Source organism: Brachionichthys hirsutus, chromosome 4 (assembly GCF_040956055.1).
Source record: "Brachionichthys hirsutus isolate HB-005 chromosome 4, CSIRO-AGI_Bhir_v1, whole genome shotgun sequence".
NCBI lineage: Eukaryota > Metazoa > Chordata > Actinopteri > Lophiiformes > Brachionichthyidae > Brachionichthys > Brachionichthys hirsutus.
In genome coordinates this window covers 16,603,277-16,619,666 of record NC_090900.1, presented here as the reverse complement: position 1 = coordinate 16,619,666, position 16,390 = coordinate 16,603,277, and the positions used below count along the sequence as shown (strand labels likewise).

Here is a 16,390-nt window from a genome sequence, read left to right as displayed (position 1 = left end):
TTCGGTTCTGAGACATGAGTCAGTTTCTGGGCCGTCGGGACTGCATCGAGAGCCTCCGGAGAGACCTGGTGGACCTGCAAGGCGTGACCCTGGACGTCTTCTCCAGAACCGGACCGGTCCGGGCCGCGTCCTGGAAGTTCCCGGATAAACTGTCCTGTAATCTGGACATGGCGGCGCTACTGGACCGGTATGACTTCGTGGACGGCGAGGACGCGTTCAACCAACACTCCCACATCGTGTTACTGGAGCTGATGATTGACAGGTAATGCGCGGTCTGACGTCACCAGCGCGTCATCAGGCGTTCCTCTCAGCCGAACCTCTGCCTCTCAACAAGGTTCCTGCTCCTGCTGCACAGCCTCAACGCGTTTGTTGCCCCGGCGAGCCCGAAGCCAGAACCGGCCCGGCCCAGAGGCCTCTCAGTCGGGCTTGTAGTCAGAACCTACTGGACCACTTTAGTCCAGTTTGCCAGCGTCAAGGTCATCTCACTGCTCTTTTAAAGTTAGCATTAAACTTGATGCTCACTTTAATGTTGATGTTCTTTCTAGTTTGTGCCATCAGGTAACTTGAGCCCCGCGCCCCCCCAGCCAGCGCCACAGGACGACCTGGGTCCCTGCGCCGCCTGTCATCAGGTGCAGTCCACCCTGAGGACAGCGGGACAGGCCTTGGTGGAGCTGCTCCAGGGCGAGGGCCTGCCGTCTTCTCTGCAGCCTTTCCTCGGAGCCGTGGAGGACGCCCTGGAGGCGGGGCCAATGACAGCGAGCGACGTTGCCCGGTGGGGCAGCGAGCAGCTCAGAGACATGCGCCGCCTGGCCAAACACCTGCAGGACGTACGGGGCACGGTGCAGCCCCTGCAGAGGAGCCTAAAGGCAGCAGAGGCAGAGCAGCAGGGGGTCCGGTCTCAGCTGGACCGAGCCCAGAAAGAGTTCAAGCAGGCGACGGAGAAACAGGAAGTCAACGTCGTGCAGCTGGAGCTCTCCCTGCGGAGAGCTCAGAGATCCACCAAGGAGACGGAGCAGAGGCTGCTGCAGGAGCAACGGGAGCTGCAGAGAGGTGCAGCACGGGGGTCCAGGGCCCAGGGCCCGGGGTCCAGGGTCCAGGGTCCAGGGCCCGGGGTCCAGGGCCCAGGGTCCAGGGCCCAGGGTCCAGGGCCCAGGGTCCAGGGTCCAGGGCCCAGGGCCCAGGGCCCAGGCCCCCTTTACTGACGCTCCTTATGTGTGACAGAGAACCTGGGCTTGAGGGAGAACGTAGCGGCTCAGCAGCAGACGTTCCAGGCGCTGGGTAAGAAGGTCCAGCTTCCTTCCTTCAGACTCAGACACAGACCAGACGGATCTTTGCTTTGTGGCAGAACGCGAGACGAAGACGAAGACGAAGGCGCTGCAGGAGCGACTGACGGAGGAGGAAGCGGCCCACCGTGAGCTACAGCGAAGGCTCCAAAGCTTCCAGGCCGAAGCATCCGAAGGTCAACTCCGCCTCCACAAAGAGGAAGCCAAGTACCGCAGCGCGTGCCGCCAGCAGGAGGTCAGTGTCCCGGGGGAGAGCGGCCCCCGTCCCCCGTCCCCCGGCGCCCCCGTCCCCCGGCGCCCCCTCATGGCGCCGTCGTCTTTGTACATTCAGTCGATGCAGGCCAAGCAGCAATCTTTGCTCAAGAGAGTCGACCTTCTCGATGAAGAGTGTGAAGACCTGCAGAGGCAGCTGGGAGAGAGCGAGCAGGACCAGGTGGACCTTCAGAATCAGGTGCGCCGGCTGCAGGTTCAGCTCTCTGAGCAGCAGGTAGGAACGTCTTCAGCACCAGAGGTCCAGAATGAAGGCCTCCGGCTCCAGCAGCTCGTTGCTCCTCCCAGCAGGAGGAGACGGCGCTCAGAGCCCGGCTGGCCCGGCTGAAGGACAGGGAGAGGACGCTAGCGGCCTTTCCAGAGCTGAGGCCTCAGGCCCAGCCACAGAGTGCGTATGTCTGCCAGCGATGGTGCTCCGAGCGTACACGTATCTATTCCACATATTTATTCCACATATTTATTCCACATGTTCTAGGTACAGGAAATGTGCTTTTGGATATGGAGCAACAAATACAGGCAAACAACATCCGTGTAGAAGTTCTGGAGCAGGAAAACGCTGTGCTACAAACCAGCCTGCTGAAACTACGGGTAGGACAGCTGGACATGTGGAGGACACGTGGAGGACATTCAGCTGTTGCATGATGGGATTGTGTGTCAACAGGAAGCCTCAGTCCAGCAGACATGGAGCCTCTCGCTGTCCAGCACCCCGGCAGACAAACAACCAGACAGGTCCAGGTTCTTCTACACATGTCCTTTTACCAGGGTAGCGTGCACGTACGCGTGCACGCGAGGAACGCACTTCTGCTTCTGGGTTTAGAACGTTTCTTACTGAGACAGAAATGAGGGACGCTGTCCTGCAGCGTCTGTTTGAGACAGAAATGAGGGACGCTGTCCTGCAGCATCGGTTTGAGACAGAAATGAGGGACGCTGTCCTGCAGCATCTGTTTGAGACAGAAATGAGGGACGCTGTCCTGCAGCATCTGTTTGAGACAGAAATGAGGGACGCTGTCCTGCAGCATCTGTTTGAGACAGAAATGAGGGACGCTGTCCTGCAGCATCTGTTTGAGACAGAAATGAGGGACGCTGTCCTGCAGCATCTGTTTGAGACAGAAATGAGGGACGCTGTCCTGCAGCATCGGTTTGAGACAGAAATGAGGGACGCTGTCCTGCAGCATCTGTTTGAGACAGAAATGAGGGACGCTGTCCTGCAGCATCTGTTTGAGACAGAAATGAGGGACGCTGTCCTGCAGCATCTGTTTGAGACAGAAATGAGGGACGCTGTCCTGCAGCATCTGTGTGAGACAGAAATGAGGGACGCTGTCCTGCAGCATCTGTTTGAGACAGAAATGAGGGACGCTGTCCTGCAGCATCTGTGTGAGACAGAAATGAGGGACGCTGTCCTGCAGCATGTTTGAGACAGAAATGAGGGACGCTGTCCTGCAGCATGTTTGAGACAGAAATGAGGGACGCTGTCCTGCAGCATCTGTTTGCCCTTCTGAACAAAGACTGGCTCAGATATTTTAACTGTTAACTTGTGGAGAAAGGGTAGAATATGGGACCTTTAAAGACGGCCCAATGTCCTCCTGCATGTCCTCCTGCATGTCCTCCTGCATGTCCTCTCTCCGTTTTCAGTTCTTGATCCGTCAAAAAGGGCTGAAATGATCCAAATTTTTAATGAAGCATAACGTTTTTGGAAATGACAGAATCGTCTTTCCTCTTTTCTCCAGCAGTGAACAACTGGGAGACACGAGCACATGAGAGGAAGCAGGATGGGGAGAAAGAGGCGTGGAACCCACCGATCCCGCCCCCCCCATCGCCCCGGCAACTTCACATTCAAACTCTCCATCTGGAGTCGACCGCTCTCAGAAGCCACACAAAAACAGGCAGCGGCTCTCGTCTCATTGGCCCAAAGAGCTCAACTCAGAGGCCCAAATGAAGCCCGGAACACCCCCAGGGGGGGTCCGGACGTCCTGATGGACCCTCAGGATGGCGGATCACCACCGTTCAATAGATTGGTTTTACACAGGGATGAAGAGCACACACACTGCAGGACATCGTCATCATCAACCCTTCCTCGAGATATCATTCGTTCTCTGAGACTGATTGACATTTCTAATTGCCACTCTGATCAGTCACCGATCAACCCGAATGAACACCTGACTGATCATTTGATCTTTTAACCGGGTTCACTGTTTTTAAGATGTAACGTGAATATTCATGATGTGGACTCTGCGTGCTGACGTCCTATTTATTAAATACTCGAATGCGTGCACGTCAGCTCTGACTGATTACTGTGTGCCGTTCTGCAAAACATCCCGGAGGCAAAGTAAACCAAACGCTCGCCTGATCTTTCACAGCGAATAGTTCCCTCGAGGCGATTCCACGTTCAGTCATTCCACCTTAGATTATTGGAAATGTTGCTGCAAAGCAGTTTTCTTTTCAGAACACACTCTGTTCTAGCAGGATCAATGAGGGCGCAGAGAGAAGTCAGGTTTAACACCAGCGCCTGCTTGATAAACTCGACTCCCCAAAAAGATGCTTCCAGTCGTGCTTGAGTCATAAATTCTATCATTTAATTATCAATATCAAGAAATCACAAAACAAAATGAGAATAATACGTTCACTTATTCGTGGTCTTGTTCTACATCACAAATAAACACACCCACACCTCCATCTGTCACGAACACCGATCTGTTTGTCAGCGAGTGTGTTAAGCTCCGCCCCACCCTCGGTAAACACATGGAACCTGCAGCCGCTCATCACCAATCAGGACACAGGAAAGAGGAAACCAGCCCCGCAGACACCCAGAACCGGTGAGACCCTGGACTACACTAGACGAGAGGAACCCAGCTGTGTGAGGGAACATGAGGCAGGCTAGCCACACGCTAAAGGGAGTGAGATACAGTCATCATGTGACGGGGGGGGGTAGATAATATGAGGCAGGAGAACTGAACAGATCTAGTTTCATCATCTCTCTCCTCCGCGCTCCTCAGTGTCAGGGAAGAGGTCGTCGTGATGTGTCGAGTCCACTTGTCCATTGGGCTGCACAGACTGCACCGTCTCTACCAGGCTGCCGCTGGGTAGAACCACGTACCGGGCAGCCATGTCTGTGGGCTGCAGTTCCTTCATGCCCTCCTTACTGTGCCAGACCCCGTAGCCAAAGTACACAAAGAGACCTGCAAAAGGAGCACAAACCTGCTGTCGTTTCTACCCAGGGCAATGAGCAGAGAGTCCTTAAATGGTTTACTGGTCCAGAGAAGCTTTAGGCTAACGATGCTAATAATGCAGCCCCACGCGTAGCACTAGCTAGCGTAGCACTGCCAGTATCACCCTTGAACGGGTCCCAAGCCCAGATAAATACGACCGCCACCAGCGTTAACCCACAGGACGTTGGTGGAATTGGATTGCTGTGGGTCGCAGACAGAAACGAAGAAGAGGGGGAGAAAAGTGCATGAGTAGCGAGAGAAGGCAGAATGGAAGAGTTTAGGAATGAGAGGAAGGACTTGGAATGTTGGGACGGGAAAAGCTAGAGAGCTGGAGGTGAGTTAGAGGAGGAGAAGTTTGGACACTCCGTTTGCTACCTGGTGCCTCTTACCTATTATGAGCCACACAATAAATCGAAGCCAGGTGAGTTTGCTGAGTTTCATCATGAGGAATACATTAAAGAGGATGCTGGCAGCCGGAGTCAGTGGAACCAAAGGTACCTGTTGAAAAAGCAAGCATCAGTGATCCACAAGTAGTCTGATAACGACACTTATCACAATGCTGTACTCGATGTGTGGCAAGTATCTGTTCGTTTTAGTTCAGGTTCACGTAAATTCACTTTACGTTGCTGCCAATGAATCGAGAGCAGCACATCAAGGCAAAAGCCAAAGAAGGCGGCATCCAGTCACCGTAAAACACCGAGTTGCGCAACACTTGTAAGAACCAGAGAAGAACTCACCTGGAAGGTTTTGCTGTTGGATCGTTGCTCATGGACCCAAATGAGGGCCAGGCTGAGAACATAAGCTAAGCTAAATATCAGCAGCAGCAATGCGAAGCTCCAGACTGGCAGATGCAACTGTTTGATTCCAAATTCTAACACAGCACAGAAGGAGACAGAGCTCGCAATCATAGCCGTCACACAGAAGGCCACCACCTTACCAGCCTCAAAGCCCCCCAGCAGCCTGCCCAGGTATGGTTCCAAGCAGGCCTTCATCTGCCCCACCCCACGCCGTTCTCTTGTCTGCATGTCCACCAACTGGAGCTTGTCAGAGAAGGATTCATACTGCTTCAGCTCTCCACTGTCCTCCATTATGGTCTGAGACTCTGTGAGGGCAGGATCAGGATTAGGGTTGGGAGATGTGGAGGCAGCTCCCTTGGCTTTTTCAGGCTGATAGCGCAGCACAATAATACTTGCTGCTACAAACGTGTACGCCAGAAGGGTACCGATGGACAGGAACTGAACCAAGGCCTCCAGGTCAAAGATGAGAGATAACAAAGCCATGAGAACCCCAAAAGTCAAGATTGCATTGACAGGAACTTTGGTAACTGGGTTGATTCGAGCGAAAACGGAGAAGAATAAACCATCCTCTGCCATGGCATACACAATCCGAGGGAGGGAGAAGAGGTTGCTGAGCAGCACAGTATTCATACCTAGAGAAGAGAGAGGCATTACTAGAACGTTGTGTGCTGTGAAACCCAGACTACAGAGAAGCTCAACGTGCTTAGAAAAGGACAGTCCAACTTGGAGAATCACTTTCACTTTCAATGTTTTGGTACTAGAACTATGGATGGAGGTAAAACTGTCCCAATGACTGTCAGAGGTCAAATCCAGGTTAATCCATCTTGACCACATCCTCCAAAAGAAGCAGGGACTCGACCCCGTGTCCACCAAACAGGACATCCTGTTAATCACTGTACCGAAAAAAATTAAATAAAGTTGAGTAAAATCTGTGTTTTCACAAATCTCCCATTGCCATGTCTTCTATGGAGGAAACGGAGGCTGAGGTCTCAGAGGTGGACTCATCCATCACCCGGGCTGACGTCACTAAGATAGTTGTCAGGCCCGTAGGTGGCAGGGCACCGGGGGTGGATGAGATTCATCCCAAGTATCTTAAGTCTCTGGATGTGCAGAGACTGTCTTGCTTGACACGTCTCTCATAACGCTTGGCGGCCGGGACAGTGCTTTTGGACTGGCAGACCAGGGTGGTGGTTAACGTTTTCAAGAACTGGCCCGAAGAAGTGCTCCAACTACAGGGGGATCACGCTCCTCAGCCTCCTGGGGAAAGTATATTCCAGGGTACTGGAAAAGAAGATTAGACCAATTGTCAAACCTTGGATAAAGGAGGAACAATATGGTTTTCTTCCCGGTCGCGGAACATCGCACCAGCTCTACACTCTCCATCGGGTGCTCGAGGGTTCATGGGAGTTCACCCAAGCAGTCCACATGCGTTCTGTGGATTTGGAGTAGGAGTTCGACCACGTCCCTCATATCTTATGGGGTCCGGGGGCCCTTTGCTGGATCGTTGCTGTCCAGTCCATGTACGATCAAAGTCGGCGCTTGGTTCGCACTGCCATCAGTAAGTAAATCAGACCCGTTTCAGGTGCATGTTGGACTCTGGCAGGGCTGCCTTTTAGCACCAGTTCTGTTCAGAATCTTTATGGACAGGATATCTCGGTGCAGCTAGGGGCCAGATGGGGTCTGGTCCTTCTGCATGTACTGGGGCGGTTTGTAGCTCAGTGTGAAGCATATAGGATGAGGATCAGCACCTCCATATCCGACTGGTCTGCCCTCTCCGAGTCAGTTGGGAGTCTGTTCCTCAAGTGTAGGAATTCAAGCATCTTGAGGCCTTGTTCAGAAGTTAGGAAGACGGAGCGTGAGACTGATAAACGGATTGGTCTGTCGTGGTAACGAAGGAGCGGAGCCGAAAGGCAAAGCTCTCAATTTGCCGGTCAATCTACGTTCCTACTCTCATCGATGGTCAAGAGCTTTGGGTTATGGCTGAAATTACAGTCAAAATGAGTTTCCTCCACAGGGTGGCTGGGCGCACCCTTAGAGACAGGGTGAGGAGATCAGCCACCAGGGAGGAACGTGCAGTCGAGCAGTTTCTCCACAATGAGACGAGTCATCTGAGGTGGCTAGCGCATCTTTCTCGGATGCCTCCTGGTCGCCTACTCAGAGAGGTGTTCCAAGCATGTCCTGGTGGGAGGGGGCCTCGGAGAAGACCTAGGATATACCGGAGAGTCTGTCCATTGGTTGGCCTGGGATTGCCTCGGGATGCCCACCGGAAGAAAAGGAGATGTCTTGGGACAGGAAAGTCTGGAAATCCCTGCTGAGACTGTTGCCTCCGCGACCATGCTCTGAATGAGTGGTGTTAGATGGATGGAAGGATTTAAAAAGAAACCTATTTGTTCTTCAATGATCCATACCAAAACATTCCAAGTAAATATGATTCTGAAAATTAGACTGTAAAAACAGATGTTTCCATTGTCTGTGTGTAAATGAAAATACAAAGTATTCTTGCTTTTAACATGGTTTCATACCAGCTTCCACATTTTTAAGAGTGAACACTCACCACAAATCGAACCTAATGCCACAACAATTCCAGCCCAACTGTAACCACGGCGGAAGAAGGCATCTGCCAGAGCTGATTTGGCGTCTAATGTATGCCAGGGAACCATTAGTGTGAGCACCGTGGAGACCAGGATGTAGGCTGTTGCTGCCAGACAGAGGGCAATCGCAGTGGCAATGGGGACAGCTTTCTGTGGGTTCTTTGTCTCCTCGGTTGAAGATGCAATTACATCAAACCCCACAAATGCGAAGAAGCACGTTGCGGAGCCTGACAGTATTCCAGATATCCCAAAAGGTGCAAAACCTCCTTCTTTCTGACTCCAGTTGACTGGATCGGCCAAAATAAAACCAAAAACCAGGATGAAAACAATGACGCACAAGCTAATGACAGAGAAAATATGGTTGAGGTAAGAGGACACTTGAACTCCAAACGAAACAAAGAGTGTGGCAACTATTACAATCCCTGCTGCCAGGATGTCAGGGTAATGGGCAAGGAAGGGCGTGTTCCACTGCAGGATGTGCGTCTCTGTGAAGTTCTGGATTCGGTGGTTAAAAATGGAGTCCAGATAGCCACTCCAGGCACGTGCCACAGCAGCACCACCAATCATGTTCTCCAGAATGACATCCCAACCAATGAGAAAGGCCCAGATCTCTCCCATAGAGACGTAGGTAAACATGTAGGCAGATCCTGTTTTTGGGATTCGTGCTCCAAACTCCGCATAACAAAAGGCGGCTAGAAGAGAAGCAATACCTGCTAACAGGAAAGATATGACGACAGCAGGCCCAACCAAGTCTTTAGCCACCGTTCCTGTCAGGACATAAAGCCCAGAGCCGACCATGCCACCAACACCCAACAGAGTCAGGTCCAAGGTGGAGAGGCAGCGCTTCAGTGATGTGGCCATCATGTCTTCATCCAGCGTCTTGAGTCGGTTCAGTTTCTGACAAAAGTGCACCGCTGGGGTGCAGCCTCTTGTTGCCATGGCGCCAGAGTCAGACAGGCCAGCCGGGCTAGGAGGTCTTACAGCACCTACACTGGATCCAACAACCGTGGGTGGAGCTAACCTGCAAGACAGTAGCACAGGTGAGGTCAGTCCAATATACGGTTTCACCATCAGCCAATGTTCCGAGTCCAGCTGACTAAGATCTACCGTGAACTGGACGACTGGGAATCTTGACTGACGTCGCTAGTCATAGCTACAGAGAATTGGATGGCATTTTGTCTGACCATCATCAGGTCTAAGGGGTGGAGTCTCAACCAGTTGGAGACATGTTCCGCATTTCCCCCCAGTTTTGGTCGGAAGTACTGACTTATCGCTCCGAGTGTGTACAAGCAGCAACGACTAGCCGGTCCATCTCTGGATCAATATGTCACCACCATCAAGACAATCTCCACGCAGATCGGGCCTCGGCTTTTGCAGCACAGCGTGATGCAGGTTCTTGCTAAAGTGAAAGTCATTATCGAGCAGTCTTTCAGTCATTTTGCTTTTTGTCAGCTGATGCAAATTCACATCTACCAAAAGCTTTGCCTCAACTCTGAGTAATAATTCAGCAAAAACGATTTGCTTTTCATTGGAACACACCACATTTGGCAATCGAGCGACACAACGCTTCCACTCTGAAAGTACCGTCCAAAATGTCATTTCACATTCTTCTCTACAGGGTGCCGTCGATTTACAACCAATGCGTCTCGGGACAGTTTGACTTTACAACTGCACTGGCCTGTTGTTTGTCTGTTTACAAGGTGTTTTTACGACATAACTAAAAGCGAGCGAGTGAATCGAGTGTGCGACAGTACCTGTGGTCCCACCCACGATGTCTTCCAAGAGGAAACTCTTTCTCGCAACTTTGATATTTTCCGTATCATGATGCAGCATAATATACGTTCGGTAACTTGACATGGGGCGACATATGACCGACTCGGCATACGACAAAACCCTCGGAACCAATTGTCGTAAGTCGTGAGTCAAATATTCCACTGTTGCTGTTGAAATCAGTCTTGTTAAACATTTCAAAATCAAAAACAATTTGTCCAGTAAATGTGTTTTTGAAAAATAATTTAAATTGACCAGTCTGGGCAAACAAAGCACCAAAGAGTCGAGTCACCGTTTGCACTCTGGCCATTTGATTGTTTACCGGGGGGTTAGCAACCGTGTCTGGGGAGTCCTGTCCGAGAGTTTACAGGCACAATCTACTAAAGGTACATATCTCCTTGGATAAGATACATGTACGTAGCTAGGGAGGACATGAGAGTGGCTGGTGCATGGAGGACGATGCAAAGGACAGGACAGGACAGGACAAAGGACCATTCGATCCTATTGAATGAACTCGGGGCGATTGGTTTTGATAGCACATCAACAAACTGGATGAAATCGTACCTTGAGAGACGAGAACAAATGGTGGACATAAACGGAACCTTGTCCTCGTCCCTCCCGGTGAGCTGTGGGGTTCCTCAAGGCAGCATTCTAGGGCCGTTACTGTTCCTCCTATACATTAACGACATGAGTGCTGCCTGTAACTGCAAATTGTTCCTGTTTGCTGATGACTCAGCACTCCTGATTTCGGGAGAGGACAAAGTGCAGGTTGAGGAAGCTCTCAGCTCTGAGGTCACCAGAATCCGTACTTGGCTTACCGATAACAAACTGTCACTACATCTTGGTAAAACCGAATCGATTCTTTTTGGGTCCAAACACTCTCTAAGTGAGATAAATGTTAATGATTTCAAGGTCACAGTCGATAATACAGTAATCTCCAGCAAAGAAGAGATTACCTATTTGGGCTGTGTTCTTGACAAATACCTGTCTGGTCATGATGATGAATATATTTATTAGATAGAATGTTAGAGTACAAGTACAGTCAAACAGTAGCATGTATTACAGTACAAGTACAGTCAAACATCCTGTCTCAGAGGAGCATTTCTAAAAAGCCCTTGCGGTCTTGTTTCCGTTGAAAGTCCTTCGTACATAAATCATCGACATTTAACAGTACAAATAAAACTAATATTAAATTACTCAATTGATGCAAAATAATAAGTTAAAAAGACACTTAGTATGTACAACGTAGGTGGACAAAAAGGGGAGGGGGGGTTTGATCCGGAGAGAGTCGTGATGACTATCTCCGTTTCTGTCCCCCTAAAAGGTGTATTTTTAGGGCCGTTTTGAAGGAGGCCAAAGAGGTGCATGTTTTGAGGGCAGGAGTCAAACAGTTCCACCCTTGGGGGGCAGCATTGTAAAAATACTGCCCCCTTGCAGTCACCAAGACCGTAAGGGCTTTTTTGAAATGCTCCTCTTAGACGGGATGTTTCACTGCATTTGTGACGAGATTGAGGCTCTTTTTAATAATTAAATTACATTTCATTGTAACTAAACCTCATTCATTCGACCGTTTCCCTGTAATTTGTACGACCCTCGCACGTTCATGCTTTGCTGCCTATGAAAGGCCAAATCCTTTCAGGGAATGGTTTCTACATGTCACTTATATCAGTTCACACAAACACTCCATCCATCTGTTCCTGGCACAGCCCCCCTGTCAAATTTTAGCCAGCCTGGGGTAGATTTTTTTAACACCTACCCGGCCCCCACTGCTGCGACACCCCTCTTTCCCTCTCCTGTCTTGCAGCCATTCCTTTTCACCTTCTACAATGTAAAGATTGACAACGCTGCGATATTTAGGAACAGAACCGCTGACGTCAGCTCAGCAAGCATTAATAATCGATGACAAAATGGAAAACAGAAGGAGCCTTGTTTGCACGCATGAATCCTCTCCACTGAATACAGATCACATTTCTATGTTCTTTCCCAGGAGAGGTTCTCTTCGTAATCCCTGAAGCAGTGATCATAACAGCCGTTACTTACCGTGCGTGCTCACGCTCCGTCATGTGCGCTGTGGCGCCGGTGCTCCAGACGCCGCCGCGTTGTCTGCTGATGGAGCTGAAGGCGGGGAAAACAAACATGCCCTACCTGGGCTGCCCCCCCCCAGGGCTTCCCACTGAGCCCCACCCAGAACACTCAAACCACCTGCAATATTTGCAACGCAATCATTATTGACTCAACCTTATGCAGCGAGACACAGGTGCTTTTATTTGTCCTGAAGAAATTCCCAGAGCTCCACGGCCTTACAGTATTCAGAGCAGATTTATATTACCACATTAAAGTAAACCAATAAAACTCCCCGAACCTCGTATGGAGAAATCCAAGTCTCCACCGACCCCGAAATCCCCAACTCATTTGGAAAGATGCTTTTAAGATGGAATCTGAGCCGAAGGTGTAAAGGCAATACACAAATAATGTGTGTCGAATGCAACATGCTGAATCTGACATTACACCCCAGTACTGGCATGTGATACATGTATGTATACACACACACACACACACACACACACACACACACCATCTGTGTACATTTCTCTTCAAAACATTCCAAGCTGTGTCTCCTTTTGTTGAAGCTTGAGGATCAACTCAAGCAGGTTCATCTGCACCGTCAGCTCCTAGAGCAACACAGAAACACATGGCCAGCAGGGGGCCAGCAGGGGGCCATCAGGGGGCCATCAGGAATCCAAAAACCTACAATTGCCCAATCCATTCAACACACGTTTCCCCATCTCAAAGGGTGCTTGTGAAACTACATGCAGGACGGGTCTTCATCGCTCTCAGTAGAGTCCAGTCACGATGGACTGTGAGCTCACGCGTACAAAGCAGGGATGTTTTCGTTTTCTGACTAGACCAAGATAATCGTCTAAAGTTAGTAAAGAAGAAAATATGAGTTGCAATTTTTGTACAACACAATGTGCAAAAAAGCACTTGAAATCCACCGAGTGTACAAATAGTCAGCAGCTGCTACCTGAGGATTTGTGGTGACGTAGAACCCGGGAACTCCCGCCTTCTCCAGTGTGTTCTGTTGATCGATCACTTTTTGATCCATTTCTGCCACAATCTTCTTGTCCATCATTTTCTGTTCCTGTTGCACACGGACTTCCAGCACCTGATAAACAATCACACAAGTTACCAAGACGAAAGCGACGCGACACAACCGGCAGCGTGCGGGTTCCACCGCGGTACCTCCAGTTCTGCGTGCTGGTTTGTCTCGAGAAGAACAAGGTTGTGCGACTTGCATGACTGCAAAGCATCTTTGTGCTTCCGTGCGAGATCTTGTTTGAGGGCTGCAAACAAAGCACCACGTTGACACACCGATTAACACCGAATGGAAACTCCACACCGATGCAGGTTTGGCAAGTTATCGGCTGAATCTGATGGACTGTTGGAGCAGAACCCTCGGGTTCCGGCAGAGCGCAGCACGAACCCTGGTGCTCACAGTGCAGCTTCTGCCTCTGGTTGTACAGGTTCTTCTCCGTCAGATGCTGGATGTCCAGGAGGCCCTGCACGATCTCATACACCGTCCCGTCGATGAGAGCCAGAGCGAGGTCACTCAGCGTGTTGTACGACAGCCGCTGCTGGAAGGAGCTAAAACACACGTTACGTTCGGAGCAGAGCTGATGGATCCAGGCCTGCGCACACAACGCATTGCGTTCATTAGGCGACATTACCTGGGCAAACCTTTGACTAAAGTCTGCAGCTCAGACAACAGGTAGTAGTGACGCTGCTGTTGTTGCGTAGAATCATCAGCAGCCATCTCAGCATTCAGCTAATCCGGTTAGCCGCAGGGCATTAGCTTTAGGAGCTAACACGTCTCATCGGGATAGACGTCCACCTCAGCATTCAGCTAATCCGGTTAGCCGCAGGGCGTTAGCTTTAGGAGCTAACACGTCTCATCGGGATAGACGTCCACCTCAGCATTCAGCTAATCCGGTTAGCCGCAGGGCGTTAGCTTTAGGAGCTAACACGTCTCACCGGGATAGACGTCCACCTCAGCATTCAGCTAATCCGGTTAGCCGCAGGGCATTAGCTTTAGGAGCTAACACGTCTCACAAACGTGACGAATCTACGAGCAGAACTTAACTAACAAAACCGTTATAATTTGTTAACAAATAAAGTGGAAGCGAGTGTTTTTTTTTACAGCTACCAGTTAGCTAGAATGTTGCGAGGACCCCTCGGGGTTGGCTGAGATGATGCCTGTCTTTAAAGACGCGTGCAGTTGCTCAATGGCTGCTCGGTGACGTAGAAGCTCCTGCGACCCGGACGTTTACCTTTACTGGATTACAAACGAGGCCCACATTGCACTTAAAACGGACAATGATGTCCGTAGCAGCGACATGCATGACGTCACGCATGCAGTTCTTAAAAAAACAAATACTGACTCGTACACGTTTCAAACAGGAGCTGCTACAAAACGGACGAATCAGAATCTGGGATTACGATTATGTCACAGCTAATCCTTGTTCTTATTTGTCTATAGATAATGATGAACTGCCATCTTTATAAACGTTCTTCTGGATCCTGCTCTGTAGATGGCGGGCGATGAGGCGGTGAGGCGGTGAGGCGATGAGGCGGTGAGACGATGAGGCGGTGAGGCGGTGAGGCGATGAGGCGGTGAGGCGATGAGGCGATGAGGCGGTGAGGCGGTGAGGCGGTGAGGCGATGAGGCGGTGAGGCGATGAGGCGATGAGGCGGTGAGGCGGTGAGGCGATGAGGCGATGAGGCGGTGAGGCGGTGAGGCGATGAGGCGATGAGGCGATGAGGCGGTGAGGCGGTGAGGCGGTGAGGCGATGAGGCGGTGAGGCGGTGAGGCGGTGAGGCGGTGAGGCGATGAGGCGATGAGGCGATGAGGCGGTGAGGCGATGAGGCGGTGAGGCGATGAGGCGGTGAGGCGGTGAGGCGATGAGGCGATGAGGCAAAGGACAGCTACCTGTCCCCGATCAGCTGACAGAAAGGCTGATGAGCAGGATGAGAAGGTTCTGTGATGTTTGATGACGATGGTATTTGGACACATGCAGGCACGTCAGAGACGTTTCATGAAGACCGCCGGGAACACTGAAGGAGATCAAACAGTCGAGCGCGTCGACTTCAAAGGAGCGGTTAGTCGTTTTCACGCGTTCCAGCCTCAGGCCCAGGAAAGGTTTGCTTGCTTGAGCAAACACACATCTACTACTCCTGAACTGTCGCCACAGCAACCCAACCTTCTCCCCTTCACCCTGTCCTTTGCATCATCCTCCCCAACACCATCATATGACCTCTGTTTGACCTTTGCCTTGCGTCTCCTCTTGCTGTACTCCTGTTTACTCTCTTCTGTCCTCTCAATGTCCCACTTCTTCTTAGCTAACCTCTATTCCTGTCTACACTTCTGCACTTCCTGGTTCCACCAGCAGGTCTCCTTATCTCCTTTCCTTCCAGAAGACACACCCAGTCCTCTCCTGCCTGTCTCCCTGATCACCTGAGCTGTTGTAGTCCAGTCTTCTGGAAGCTTCTCTTGCCCACCCAGAGCCTGTCTCACCTGGCTGTTTTCTGTTGTGGTAGACATAGAACCACATGCGTCCCTTTGGGGAAGACATTTTGTCCCCGGTGATGACAACGTCTTTGAACACTGCAGTCGTGTTTGAGTCTGAACATGTTTGTTTTGCGTTTACAAGGTTCAGGACTCTGCTGCATCACCAGACCCTCATTCTAGTCCCTCCAGAAGGTCTGAGTGGAACCTCAGGGATGAAGAGCACGCAACCCACAGGACAGTCATCGTCAACCCTGCCATTTGTTTTTACTTTGAGATATTATTAGTCCTCTGAGACTGATTGATATTTCTAATCACCACCTCTGATCAGTCACCGATCAACCCGAATGAACACCTGATTGATCTTTTGGTGGACTGAAGGCAGCTCGTTGCTGAGGGTTCATCTTTTAACCGGGTTCACTGAACCACCACTGAACTCGGTTGTGTTCTGACAGACTTGTGCGTGTGATGATGTCATGTGAATATTACAACAACATTCAATCATTTAGTTAGATTTTTGTAAATGTTGCCTCAAAACATTTATTTTTCTCCTCAGAACACACAATTTTCCAATTTATACACACAAAGAGAAAAACAGCAGGATGTGAGACCCGAATGTGCAAGTACAGAGTGCAATAGTGTTCACCAAATAAAAGAACGAGATGATTTACTTCTGGAAAGAGGAAGGAGAACACACTCCTGTCAGGATCAAAATCACAACTGGAACACAAAAATCACCACAGAAATGCTAAATAGTCAAACCTCCTCTTTTGCATGTGATGCTAAGATGTGAAGTTCAAAATGCATTTATGAAACAATAAAAAATGATATATGTTGTCTTCAATGTTCATGTTTTTTTCAGTCATCAGGAAGTTTGTTTCCAGTTTTAATTAAATTATAGACAAATAAA

The 16,390-nt window shown here is 50.3% G+C and overlaps 3 protein-coding genes across 4 annotated transcripts; 1 reads left to right on the top strand and 2 right to left on the bottom strand.

The window, feature by feature from the left end:
- The first annotated feature begins 14 nt into the window (after positions 1-14).
- Positions 15-3,527, top strand: ccdc157 (coiled-coil domain containing 157). The gene is given in 10 exon segments (XM_068738483.1): positions 15-262; positions 335-476; positions 546-1,161; positions 1,222-1,278; positions 1,346-1,518; positions 1,615-1,828; positions 1,831-1,941; positions 2,029-2,141; positions 2,215-2,282; positions 3,281-3,527. Coding segments are annotated over 10 exon segments (1,989 nt in total).
- A 581-nt stretch (positions 3,528-4,108) lies between these two features.
- On the bottom strand, positions 4,109-11,995 carry LOC137917877 (cationic amino acid transporter 4-like). The gene is made up of 5 exons (XM_068760605.1): positions 11,958-11,995; positions 8,111-9,168; positions 5,497-6,188; positions 5,149-5,257; positions 4,109-4,729 (listed from the first exon to the last, which is right to left on the bottom strand). Exons 1-5 carry the CDS (start codon positions 11,978-11,980, stop codon positions 4,521-4,523), a joined length of 2,091 nt encoding a protein of 696 aa, XP_068616706.1. The 5' UTR covers positions 11,981-11,995; the 3' UTR covers positions 4,109-4,520.
- On the bottom strand, positions 11,965-13,954 carry dgcr6 (DiGeorge syndrome critical region gene 6). Of its 2 annotated transcripts, none has more exons than XM_068760606.1 (5): positions 13,646-13,954; positions 13,402-13,562; positions 13,161-13,261; positions 12,943-13,083; positions 11,965-12,589 (listed from the first exon to the last, which is right to left on the bottom strand). In XM_068760606.1, exons 1-5 carry the CDS (start codon positions 13,729-13,731, stop codon positions 12,512-12,514), a joined length of 567 nt encoding a protein of 188 aa, XP_068616707.1. In that variant the 5' UTR covers positions 13,732-13,954; the 3' UTR covers positions 11,965-12,511. The 2 variants fall into 2 exon arrangements, with proteins under 2 accessions (XP_068616707.1, XP_068616708.1); XM_068760607.1 differs by having other exon boundaries at positions 13,414-13,562.
- Positions 13,955-16,390: the final 2,436 nt, after the last annotated feature.

Excerpts from the sequence above, each read along its gene's own strand:
- LOC137917877 (XM_068760605.1), bottom strand. The coding sequence starts at position 11,980 with ATGACGGAGCGTGAGCACGCACG. Across the intron at positions 5,258-5,496 it reads CCAACAGCAAAACCTTCCAG|GTACCTTTGGTTCCACTGAC; the intron begins GTGAGTTCTTCT and ends CTTTTTCAACAG. Across the intron at positions 4,730-5,148 it reads TATTGTGTGGCTCATAATAG|GTCTCTTTGTGTACTTTGGC; the intron begins GTAAGAGGCACC and ends CTCCTTTTGCAG.
- dgcr6 (XM_068760606.1), bottom strand. The coding sequence starts at position 13,731 with ATGGCTGCTGATGATTCTACGCAACAACAGCAGCGTCACTACTACCTG. Across the intron at positions 13,262-13,401 it reads GCTGCACTGTGAGCACCAGG|CCCTCAAACAAGATCTCGCA; the intron begins GTTCGTGCTGCG and ends CTTTGTTTGCAG. Across the intron at positions 12,590-12,942 it reads ACGTCACCACAAATCCTCAG|GAGCTGACGGTGCAGATGAA; the intron begins GTAGCAGCTGCT and ends GTGTTGCTCTAG.